The sequence below is a fragment of the Triticum urartu genome, chromosome 6A (assembly GCF_056163025.1).
Source record: "Triticum urartu cultivar PI428250 chromosome 6A, HENAU_Tu73, whole genome shotgun sequence".
NCBI classification, from domain to species: Eukaryota; Viridiplantae; Streptophyta; class Magnoliopsida; order Poales; family Poaceae; genus Triticum; species Triticum urartu.
The window spans coordinates 519358520-519370634 of NC_141878.1; the positions used below are offsets into that span (position 1 = coordinate 519358520).

At 49.2% G+C, this 12115-nt stretch overlaps 1 protein-coding gene across 1 annotated transcript; it reads left to right on the forward strand.

The window, feature by feature from the left end:
* The first annotated feature begins 4292 nt into the window (after positions 1-4292).
* On the forward strand, positions 4293-8397 carry LOC125514599 (uncharacterized). The gene is made up of 4 exons (XM_048679934.2): positions 4293-4449; positions 5347-5871; positions 6885-6922; positions 7058-8397. The coding sequence occupies exons 2-4, from the start codon at positions 5547-5549 to the stop codon at positions 8081-8083; spliced, it is 1389 nt and encodes a 462-aa protein (XP_048535891.1). The 5' UTR covers positions 4293-4449; positions 5347-5546; the 3' UTR covers positions 8084-8397.
* The last annotated feature ends 3718 nt before the right edge of the window (positions 8398-12115 follow it).

Consider the following 12115-nt stretch of genomic DNA (forward strand, 5'->3'; position numbering starts at 1 on the left):
TACTTCTTCCTCTCTCTGTCCGTTTCCCTCTTCCATCTCCATGTCTTCAACATCAATCATTTCCTCATTGTAGTTAGGCCTTAAATCCCCCACATAATAAGGGTTATTGTCACTATAATATTGCCCTTCAGATGAAGATGCATAACTGCCATCATAGCCATCTTGTTCTTCCTCCACAACTTCTTTTAACTTTGGATTTAGAACACTCCTGCCCCCTTGTGTTAAAACAACAAGACCTACAACTGCAATAGAGAAGCTACTCTGACCTTCATAAGCAACACCTTGCTGATCAACATCATAAACAGGTGGATCAGCCAGATCATAAACAACGGGCTTAGAATAAACAATTGGATCTAAATTTTGCTTCTCTACAAAACCCTTCTGTGCTACACTGACAGCTGGTGGACAAGCCCTAAATAGCAAATTAAGCACCAAACTCTCCTCATTCTGCCTCTTGATCAACTGTAGTTTAACATTACTATCAACCAATTCCAAGCCCTGCTCTCCTGGGGTCTCCATGTAAAACATTAGTGAATCATCAATACTAAAGCCTTGTGTTTCCATCAATGCAACCATATTCAGATATGTCACATCTGAACTGCTAAGCTTCCTCTCTAACAGATCGTTATTGTCAAAATGGATCCTACCGTCCCATATGTCTTCATATAAACTACAATTCACATGCATTTTACCTAATCAGTACACTATAACCCTAATTAGAAAATAAAAGAGAAGAAAAAAAGACAAAAACTTACAGGACGCCGCCGGGCCCGTGGGTCAGCTCGTGGCTATTGCTAGGGTTCGCCACCCAAAGTTGTGTCAGCCGTACCCGCTGCTCCATCGACAGTGCTGGCTCCATGAACTCGTCGTCGTCGCTCGAATACTTAGAGCTCGAGTAGTCGTCGCCGCCCTCGAATGCTCCTGCCGCGCCGCTGCCGAAGAGGGGAATGTTTGCGCCGTCATCATAGTCGTCGCTGTCGCTGCCGCCACCACCGCCTGGGGTCGCCGCCGCCATCGCTGTATAGGCGCGGAGCTAGGGTTCGTCGTTCATCGATGAACGAAGGAAGAGAGGAGAAGGAGGAGACAGAGCACGGGCCGGGCCGGTTTGAGCCGGACCGCACCTATCGAGCGAGTGGGCGGGTGCCGATTCGCCAGCGTGGCAGCTGACGCGCGGGTCCGGGCAGTCAGTTCCAACGTCAATATATAGAAATACAAATTTTAGCCCGATTTGCAACGGTTCACCCCAAACTTGTTACTGACATGTAAAAAGTACCAAACTTGGTACCAATTTGCCACCATCGCCCCAAATGTGGTACTATCGTGTAATTATCTCACCTTTTCCCTAAAGCTTGTCACCCCCCAAAAAAGAACTTATCCCCTAAACGTCTGCACTTGGTTTTTTTAATCCGTACCACTCAAAATACTTATAGAAAAAGCAAAATTCATCCATAAATAACATGCAAATATCCCTAGTACAACAATAGTTCAAATATATTCCTTACACCTTCTCTTTCCTCCTTCACAAGAAAAGATCTCAATCTTTCCTCCTCCTTCAGCGGCGTCGCCGCCGGTCCGCCTCATCTCCAATGGCCTCTGGGCCATGGAGGTGCCGAGCCCCCCCCCCCCCCCCCGCGTGTCGGGAGGGACCCTGTTCTCGTTCTTGTTAGGTTTAGTGTCTTGATTGGGGCTATGTGACGGCGGCGATGTCCCTCAATAGGAATAATGTCTCCCACATTCTATCCCCGTCTCGATGGTGTGTCTAGCTTCATCGGAGGGTGTGTGGAGGTGTGTTTCCGCTGGATCTCAGGGGATCCGGTAGGTGCTGGTCTTCGGTGGGTCTGCTTGGAACTGGTTTTCGTTCGGATGTTTACACATTTCATCCTTCCCATCTACGACTTTCTTCATCAGCGATGGTTGCTACTCTGGTGCGCCGGTCCTATGGGGCCTTAGCACGTTGACTTCCCCAACTGTCTAGTGCAACAAGGTTTGCCCGGCTTCGGCGAGGGATGGGTGATGACGGCGACGCGCCTTTGACTCGCCCCAATGCTTGTAGTCATCGCTAGGTGGTCCACGAACCTGGTTGTATTTTTATTACCTCTAATGTTCTTTGTACTATCATGATTGAAGTTGAATAGATTGAAAGTTTCTTAGAAAAAAAGAGATAACAGGATGTTCAACAATTTTTTTCGAACTCATCGACTCCGAAATCAATGATACTCTAGTCGGAATTCACACATGCCGATCCACAACACTATGCCCCTTGAGTTTCATCCAACAATGTATTAACGTAAATGGCCTGCCCTCGGTTTTGTGATACAACATGGCAGCACGTCTGGGCTATATAATGTGATGGTTACCAAGTTGCAACATTGAGTGAATCAATGAATTGACTAACATGTAGGGCAACAAGAAGCAAAACTTATTATCTCCATGATTGACGCACCCGGTGGTCTTCTCTCCGATTGTGTAATCGCATTGTGATACTTCATGACGGAGTTGAAGATGGTGCACCATCGATGGGCTAGGAACTTTGCATTGTGTTTCATGGATCACATCCAAGTCGTAGGAGCGCGAAGTGCTTTTGCACATGAAACCAAGAATGCATGTTTTGCCAAAAGGTCGAGCCCCATGTCTCATGCCTACAAAGTCCGTAGATAGGACTAAACACGCATCGCACATCAGCTCATCCTCCATCACCAAGTACCCCACCATCGTGCTTACTCTAGGAAACAACGAGAAGGTCAAAAGAAAGCTCAGTGGCATTTGATCGAAGACCTGTTGGGCGTAGTGTCCGCCATGGACATCATCGGCAGGGGCGGAGGGTACTTGGCTGCAGACGGATCCAAGGTGCACGGCGGCGTAGTCTAACATGGGCATGCACGTGGATTGGGTTACGGGCTCGGCAATGCCTGGGCGGCGGCTGGAGAGGTACAAAGGTGGCAGCGGGCGAGGAGGGTGCACATGCTGAGAAAGGGGGAAGCATGGGCGGAGTGAAGAAATGTGGTCCAAGAGGGGATTTGAGTGGGGCTAGGGGTATCGAAGTCCTACGTGGTGAGGTCCGGACGCCCGCATCCCCTCTCCCCCAGTTTGTGTATGGTTTGCGGGAATACGTACAAGCATCCACGTCTGTGGGGAAATACCGACCCGTTTTGGATTTCAAACTATGTCCGGACAACTCGACCCGGACGTGTGCAGACGGTTTGAGGGGCGACATTGGAGATGCCCTAAGAACTATCAACATATTTTCTTCACTAAAACCGATTCTTAGTCTTTAAATCAATAGAACAAAACTGCACAAGCTATTTTTAACCTCTCTCGCTCGCACAGCTCCTCGACACTTTTCTCATCGTTGCCGGAGGAGGACGAGGCGGAGCAGCCTTCTCCGGGGTTCAACATGACGGAGGCGGAGGCGAAGTTCGCCCTCGCCCAAGCCACGAAGATGGCAGGGTAGCAGGCCATCCTGGAGTCCATCCAGAATGAGGTCTATGTGGAGGCCAACCGGCAGTTCCTCCTGCAGGAGCAGGCAGCGTCCGACGCGCTCTTCATCGAACTCGACGCAGAGATAGAGGAGGTGGAGGCCGGAGCGGAGCAGCCGAAGATGCAGCTACCGCCCATGTAGTCGGAGTCGGGCACGAATATAGTGAACATCTCCGACAAGGAGTAGCTAGATCATCTACGTCGTACGTAGGTTATTTCGTTTGCATGCTTTTGTTTGGATTTGAGAATCTAGTATGAGATGTCCTGATATAGTTGTGCTAATTTGAGGAGTCCGCGCACATTTGAGGGGTCATATTTATCATATGCCGCTGTAGATGCTCTAAAGCCACTATAAGAGAAATATAACAATACTTGCTCTAATATCGTATGATATACTATACTCATCAAGAACTAATCAGTGGACCATGACAAAAGGCATAGCAATCAAAACCCTTGCCTACTCCTCTTTCTCGCCAGTGACGGTGTTGGGCTCTACCAATCATGCGTTGCTACGTTGAAACCGCACTTGCACGACGGCACGAGCCCGTCAGGTGTTGTGCCTTCGTTGGTAAGTCTAGCACCTGCACCGAAATATCTCGCCACCGGCCGATCGGGGCCGTCCGTGGCCCGATCCCACGGCCCCGAGGCGCCCAAACTACATTCCAACGGAGTCACATTACTGTTCTGGAAAGGGTGATGATACGCTTCCCATTCCCATCCCGACCGCTTCCTCGCCCTCCTCCTCCTCCCACTGCCACCCACCGCCGCCCGACGCGCCGCGGACCTGCTCGCCGCCTCCGCGCCCCCCCCCCCCCCCCCCCCCCCCCCCGCCGGAGAGGGCGCTGCTCCTAGGCCCGCCGCGCGCCTCCCCACCCCCACCCCCTCCACGCGCGCGCGCCTCGTCTCCCCCCTGGCTTAAAGCGTCGCCGCCGACCGGCGCTTCGATCGGGAGTTCAGACTCGTGGCATGCAGGTGAGAACCCCCCGACGCGTCCCGCTGAAAGACGAATCGAATCGAAACATTTCAGTTCGTCGTTGAAAATCGGGGTTTCCTGTCGAAAGTCTTATGCTTTTTTTCTATTAGACAGTAGAAAAGTTCTGAAATATTCTAATCTAAAGGGGAAGTTCCTGTTTAAAAGTCCGAGGGCGGCGGTGCCGGGGTGTCGGCTAGGCGGAGAAGCCGCTGGGGGTGCTGACGGGGCTGCGGGGAAGGATGAGCAGGAGGTATTAGGTTAGAGGTTGGGGAAGACGGATGGGGGGCTGCCGGCGTTTGGTGAGGTCAGATAGGGCGTATACCAGAACTGGTGTCGCATAGCCCGTAGGCGTAACCCTCCTCCGCTGTCCTCTGGACTGTGGACTGGCGTGGAGCCAAGATCTGTCCGGGTTTGGATTGATTCGCCATTGGACTGTCCGAGCTCATATTCAAGTATACGTATTTTGGTGCCTGTTACCCTGAACTAGCCTCTTATTTTCAGAAGAAATTGAGGGTTTAACTGAACCTCGAGTCTGCCCCCGCTTTCAGAACTAGGTTGGTGTTGCGCACACGCACACCATGCTGTTATGTGCTATTGCAGGTAGTGTTGAATCTCGTGGCTTTGAAACATAAGCATATTTAAGGTGGGGGGAGGAAAACGTCATTGGAACATTACAAAAGAAAGAACTAGTCAGCCTGGTGAACCTCAAACTTTACTACGCATAAAATGTTTGCTTGGTGCAGAATATGCTGATTTGTATGCGAGAGACATGTTGTGGGTTTGATGAGGTCCTTGTTATTTAAGTCAGTGACCTTTTGTAGATCAAGATAATAGCCTTTGAATTTAGAACAAAAAACTATTTCAGTCGTTGCTAACTTGTTCTGTAAATGCCACAGGTGACACTGTTTGAAGCCCTCTGTCTCTTGACTTGAAAATAACAAGTTATCGACGCTGCGAGTAAGCTTTATTTGTCAAGCAAAAATAAGCTAGTAGTATTTGCACGTGATTGGGCAAATTAGTCAAGACGGGCGCTCTTTGCTGCGTGGCCGCTAGGCCACATGGGACAAAGTCCAATCCTGCTAGCAGAGACTGTTCCATGGATCCTACAGAGCCACGTTGGCGGATGAATTCGAGCTTCTCTCCTCCGTCGCGGGGATGGGACTGCATGTACTCATCAGACGGTTTGCCTCATAGGACTCCTGATGCTCCACACGATCATCCACCTTATGTGTCATCACTATCATCACATAGTAAAGGAAGTAGAAGTGCATTTGGCAGTGACCAGTACCTGAATCACCACCACTCTGTATCTGATGGAGCACTTTCTTATTTTGGTAGTCCTGTTGACAGCCTTCAGGCTCCACGCTGGACACCCTCTCTGCAAAGATTTGATCTTGGCGAGTTCTCTACACCTGGAGGAGGTATATATATACTTGTTCCTGATTACATACCGTGGATGCTGTTTTGCCATGTTTCTATTTGTGTAATATGCACATCTCTTCACAGTATAATGAATGGAGTCTGTCACTGAAAAAATGAACATGATAGTAGCTGCATCGTAAACACATTTGGAAGCATTGCATTATGTTGTAACATAGGCTTGTTTTGGTGTTAGTACGAAAGAAATTTGCTGAATTGACTGGCTTTCCTTGCAAATAGTACTTGAAACATGGCTTGTGAATCACTGTCTCAACAGTCTATAAGTGCTTGATTCATCTGCCTGTTCATATGGTAATTTGCCTATATGTAGCGCCATTTGGATGGTCTAATTATTTCTGAAAAGATCCTGCTACACTCTTGATGTCTTCCCAAGTTCTTAACGTTTTTGTCTGATATTGTGTCTTGTCCCGTTCATACATGGAATGCTTCATTAAACAGTACAAAGTCTTCTGTATCAAACGTGCTAAGTAAGTATTATGTCTGGTTTGTCTAGCATAAGTCTTCAACAAGATCTGAACCCAAAGAATATTATTCCCATGTCAAGGTGAGATGAGTATGGCATGAAGAAAGCAAATCTGTACCCATATTCGGATGAATACAAGTTTATTGAAGAATTGCATAGTAAGGAACTTGGTAAACACATGCCCTAATTGGATGAAATACAAGTTCATTGACGAATTACATTTTGATGTGATTCAGGGGCACATTATGAGAGCTGGTTTTGCAGATTTAGTTACTCGGTTTCTAATTGTATTAGTTTTCATACAGCACCATTTACTTTGTCAATTGGTTTCATTGGAAATTTTGGCAAAAAAAATTAACCGTATACATGGGCATCAGCGCTCAGTGGTACACGTTAGAAACAGCTACCCCTGCAACACCTGAATTTTTCTTTCATCCATGTTCATGATTACTGATCAGTCATTACTATAGTGCTAGTGTTCCTTTGTTAGCTTCCTGTTTAATTAACCATTTCTCTACTCTTTGGGACCAGGACCGAAACCTGAAAGTTCCGATCTCCAATCCAGCGAGGCAAGCTCCATTTTATTTTTGTTTACTTAATCCCCCTAGTTCTCTGTCAGCTAGCATGCTTTTAACCAAAATAAACATATAGGCGTGTCCTCTGTATCATAGTGCTGATTTTTTTTTGTTCATTGTGTGCTGCAGAGACATTTAACTGCTGTGAGCAGTTTCAGTTCTGCATCCCCATTCTCAGAAACAAGTCAGCTGGCATCTTCTGGTAAACGACCAGCTTCACATCTACCTCGCAATCATCTGGGAAGGCGATCCTTTATGTCAACACCAGTCTACCCGCTAGTCTTCCGCAATCCAGTGTCAGAAGCAGAAGCCTCGGGGGTGGCTGAGGCTAGTAATGCTGGGCGTACCACACCGAGTGATGACAGCCTGGCTTCTCCTGTGTGGAGGCGCAGTTTGGCGAGTCCTGAGCTCAAGTTCCATGACACACTGAGTGAACTTCGGAAGATGGAGGCTTCTCCTGAGCCGAACACAAGCTCTAGGAGGGAAGGATTCAGATGGAGCAGTGCTAGCAGCTATGATTTTGGATATGATGGTGATGCCATTGACATTTCAGACCATATCAGCATTGACTCCCAAAGGTCCCCAACAAGTTCAACGAGTTTCCTGAAATGTGGCTTATGCGAGAGATTCCTCAGGCAGAAGTCGCCATGGAGCTCAAACCGGATAGTTCGAAATACCAATATGCCAGTAGCAGCAGTCCTCCCATGCCGACACGTCTTCCACGCAGACTGCCTGGAGGAAAGTACTCCGAAGAGTGAAGCCCATGAACCACCTTGCCCGCTGTGCACGCGAGCTCCCGATAGTGAAGGATGTGTATCATTCTCGGAGCCTCTTCACGCCGCCCTCAGATCCGCTCGCAGGAATCATGGCATTCGCTTTTCTTCTGGTGATGCGGGTGGTAGCAGCAGCAGCGCAAACCCTTCTCGCAACGACCATGTGCTGAAGAGAAATCAGTCTGCGCTCGCGCCAGCGCGCAGCGGCTCGCTGTTCCGGAACCGTTTCAAGAAGCAGTTCCCCTTCAAGGGGAGGCTCGGGAAGGACCTGTTTGGTGGCAGGGTTTTCAGGAAGGTCGGCTCGTCGTCGTCTTCAGGGGGCCAAAAGGATGACAGTCGTCAGCCGCCAGCAGCTAATAAGCCTGACCGATCCATGGAGTAAGTAAGCTAGAGCGAAGGCGCGCCTTATATTGTTCGCTGCCGTTACTCTACCCTTGTACCGTGTCCAAATCCGTAGTAGATGTATCCATAAATTGTGGAAAGCAGTGCCGGTGCGCTGCGAGTACTCGTCCAGGACGGAGCTGTTTGTTTTGTTTGGACGGTGCCTGCCTTGGATGTGGCACCATGAGTGCGTGAACTAACTGTGCTTTCATCATGACTCAGTTTGCCGCCTGTTGTTTTGTTTGGAACATGTTACTGTATTGAAAACCGGCAGGTCCGGCTCTGGAGTATTAACAGTCGAGAACGGTTATCGTTTGCCTTTGTTGTGCTTTGTTTCCCGTGGGTGTCCATGTTTACCTGGTTCACATGCATTCCATCATTGAACGATTTACATCTTTGTGGCAAGTTGGTGGCGGCATCAAATTTTGTAGTGGAAACTGCATCGGTGGTTTCTCTCGTATTCTATGCCTGACCCCCGCATCGCCTCTCCCTGGCGGCACGGGGGGAACCACTCCGGCGTCGCCACCTTCCCTCCTCCCTCCACCCCCCCACCTCGCCGCCGCCTGAGGAGTTTGCCGGCGAAGCCGGTCTGGCTCCAGGGAGGGTGGCGGCGGGGCATCTCTCTGCGAGGCGCGAGGGCGCATCTGGCGCGCGGGCGCGGCGAGCTTGGGCGGGATCGCGGGCGCGGCTCTGGCTTGGGCTGGTGAGGCTCCGGCGGTCCGAGGGGTGTCGCGGCGCGGCGGGGGGCTCGCTCCGGCGCGGGCGGTCCGAGAGGGCGCGGGATCTGGCGCTCTAGCAGGGGCGCCGTCAAGGGGAGGGCGCGGATGCGCGCGGGCGGGCGTCTCGCGCGGTGCGTGCGTTGTGTGCGGCGCAAGTCGGGCGCGTGGGCGGGAGGTGGTTCGGCTCGGGAGGCGTCGGGCAGGGAAGCTCGTCAGGCGGGCTCGTCAGGCGGGCGTGACGCGAGGAGGAAGCCGGGGCGACGGCCCCGTGCTGGAAGCCATGGCGTTTTGGCCATGGTGTCATGTGCGCTCGCTTCTCATTCGCAGCTTGAGGTGCTGCTGCTGAGGGTGGTGCGCGGTGAAGCTTGGTGGTCGGCGTTGGAGAGTGCAAGGCGCAACAGGAATGGCTCCAATGATCTCCACGCTTCTGGGTGGATCAGATCTGCGGGCCTCCATAGGGATGTGTGTGTTCCGGGCAAAAGCCTTGACCCGACTTTATCGGTGCCGTCGACGGCGGCGCTTTCGGGCGTCGTTTCCCTCCTTGGAGGCGTCGTTGTGGAACTCATCTTCTTCTATGTGGGGCTCGGGCTCTCCGGGTGAAAACCTAAGCTCCAGATTTTCCGGAGCGGGCGACGGCGGCGTCTTCGTCGTTTCCCTCTTGGGGGTGTTGCTTGGGAGAGTTAGCTTGTGCTTGGTGCGTTTGGTTTTCTCCTACGTCGGGTTTGGTGGATGCCGGGGCAGCGGCCCCGGACGGCTGATGAACGCCGAGGCGGCGGCCTCGGAAAGTGATGCGCGGTGCGGCTCCATGGGGCGGGGCGGTGGCTCGGCCTTCACTTGGGTGGCAATCTTGGGCCACTTGGGTGGCAGGCTTGTCGGTCCGGTCGACGCGTTCCAGAGGGGGCGGTCTGACTTTGCGTCGGGGCAGCGGCCCCGGATGTGGTGCGACGTTCGTGGTCTACGAGCGGTTGCCCTGAGCAGCGTGGGCTGCGGGCAGCTGGGTCGCGCGGCGTTGCTGCTCGAGCGGAGCGGTGGTACGTCGGGGCGGCGGCCCCGGAAGGTGGTGCCGGTTGATTGCGCTGGGCGCGACGGAGCGGTGGATGTCGGGGCGGCGGCTCCGAGAAAATCACTGTGGCGTCCAGACTTCTGTGGCAACGATGATGGTGGGAGCGATGTCAGCGACGCGGCAATGGTTGCGATAGTCGGCTCTTCTCCGGCGTGTCCATGATATTGCCTCGTTTTGTTTGTTGTTGTGGAGTCGAAGCTGCGGCGGCGAGGCCCTGTGGTATACGATGACTGGTTCCAGGTGTCCTTTCGGCGATCTTCCGTGGCGCCAGCCGTGCCTGGTTTCATTCTTCTGAGTTCTCCGTCAGAATCGGAGCTGCGTTGTCTGTCCGCAGGTCGACATGTCGCCGAGAAGGGTGCGCTTTGCCCTGTGTGTTTCAGTCTATGCGAGTGGGCCCGGCTCTTGTTGTTCTGTTTTTGTCCGGTTTTCCGTAATTAATTGGTCAATTCTTTTCTGCTTAATTAATAGATGAGGCAACTTTTGCTTCCGTTTCGAAAAAAAATTATAGTGAGAACCCTAGGTCTAGCATCAAGTTTTCAGGATGAAAACCCTAGGTCTGGCTTCATTGGTTGTACCAAACGTTGAGTCTGCTCGCACTCTCTTCCCTGAGTGAAAAATCCATGATCTGATTCATATGGTTGGATCTGATGGCGATGGTGTTCATGCACCGATATGTTGCAACAGGTTGTTTGTCTCGCCTCGACCTTTTCAGGTTGTTCTTTTTCCTTCTAATATGTGTGCAATCTTGATTGCTTGAGTGGCTCTGGATATCCTGTTGTTGCAAAAGTAAGATTTAATTTGTATCAACTTTTGATATTAATATATTACCTTTTTATATAAAAATATTGGCTGTCAAGACCACAATTTGACCTTAAAGACAGCGCGATAGGGCGAGGCTTACATGTGTTGGTTTGTTACAACTTGGACAATCTTCTACACTCAAGAGATTTTCTTTTTGGCGAATAATTCTTCCGATCTGTTGATAAGATATAACAGCGGCACAGAGATCCATAGTAGACTAAATGCACATTGGTTATATTCATATGGCTCTTTTGATTCAAAAGGAATTCATAGGATTCAGATCCTTGGGAATTTTCTCTATGTAGTCCGCTATGCATAATTTGAATTGTTGAGATATTTCCATAAGGATTTCTTTGCACTCTGCTTTGGAGGAAAATTCCCTTCCACTCAAATGTCTTGCTACAAATCCTTTTGTTTTTTCTGTCTTGTCAAACACTTTCCGAATTTATGGTTCTCTAATTCGAATAGAATTAAGAGGTTATCCTACTCCAATAGTCCAATTCCATATTTCCCATTCATGTGTTTTGAGGAACCTGCGAATCAAAGAGGCCCATGTTAAAGAGAGTAGAATTTCTAGAAGAATGAAAGATTATCACATGGTGCGTTTTCTCAAAAAGAAGCATTGGATTTTCCATCCTCCTGGTTATGAGAACCAGTCAGCAACTAAGATAAACATTTTTGTAAGTTCTACGAAAAGTCAAGTCAAAAGAAGTTCAAAGATTTCACACCCTTTTTTGTTCTCGCCATGTAGCTTGAAAATATAAATATCACAGAAAAGTGCCTAGATGCTAATTACTGGATTTTTATTAAAAAAATCTAGCATCTGAAAAGTTCATAAAGTAATTTTGTTAACACTATTAATCTAGAACTACAAGGGATTTTTTTCCATTTATAAACAATTTTGTGTTCAAAAACTAAATGCACAAATTTGAAATAACAATAAAACAACAGAACTTCTAGAAGAGTGAATACTATTTAGCTACATAATCTTCACGGGTCATTTGTAAAAAAAAAAATCGATGGGTTGTAAAAACTCGTTTTCAAGGACTAGATGTGAATCAAAGAAGCCCATGTTAAAGATAGTAGAATTTCTAGAAGAGTGAAAGAGTATCACATGGTGCGTTTTCTCAAAAAGAAGCGTTGGATTTTTCATTCCCCTAGTTATGAGAACAAGCCAACAACTAAGATAAACAATTTTGTAAGTTCTATGAAAAGTCAAGTCAAAAGAAGTTCAAAGATTTCACACCCTTTTTGTTCTCGCCAGGTTGCTTGAAAAGATAAATGCCACAAAAAAGTGCCTGGAGGCTGATTAATGAATATTTATGCAAAATTCTAGCATCTGAAAAGTTCATGAAGTAATTTTGTTTGCATTATTGAACTAGAACCGCACGGGATTTGCTTTTTTTTTTCATTTGCGCACAACTCTGTGTTAAAAATTGAATGCACAAAT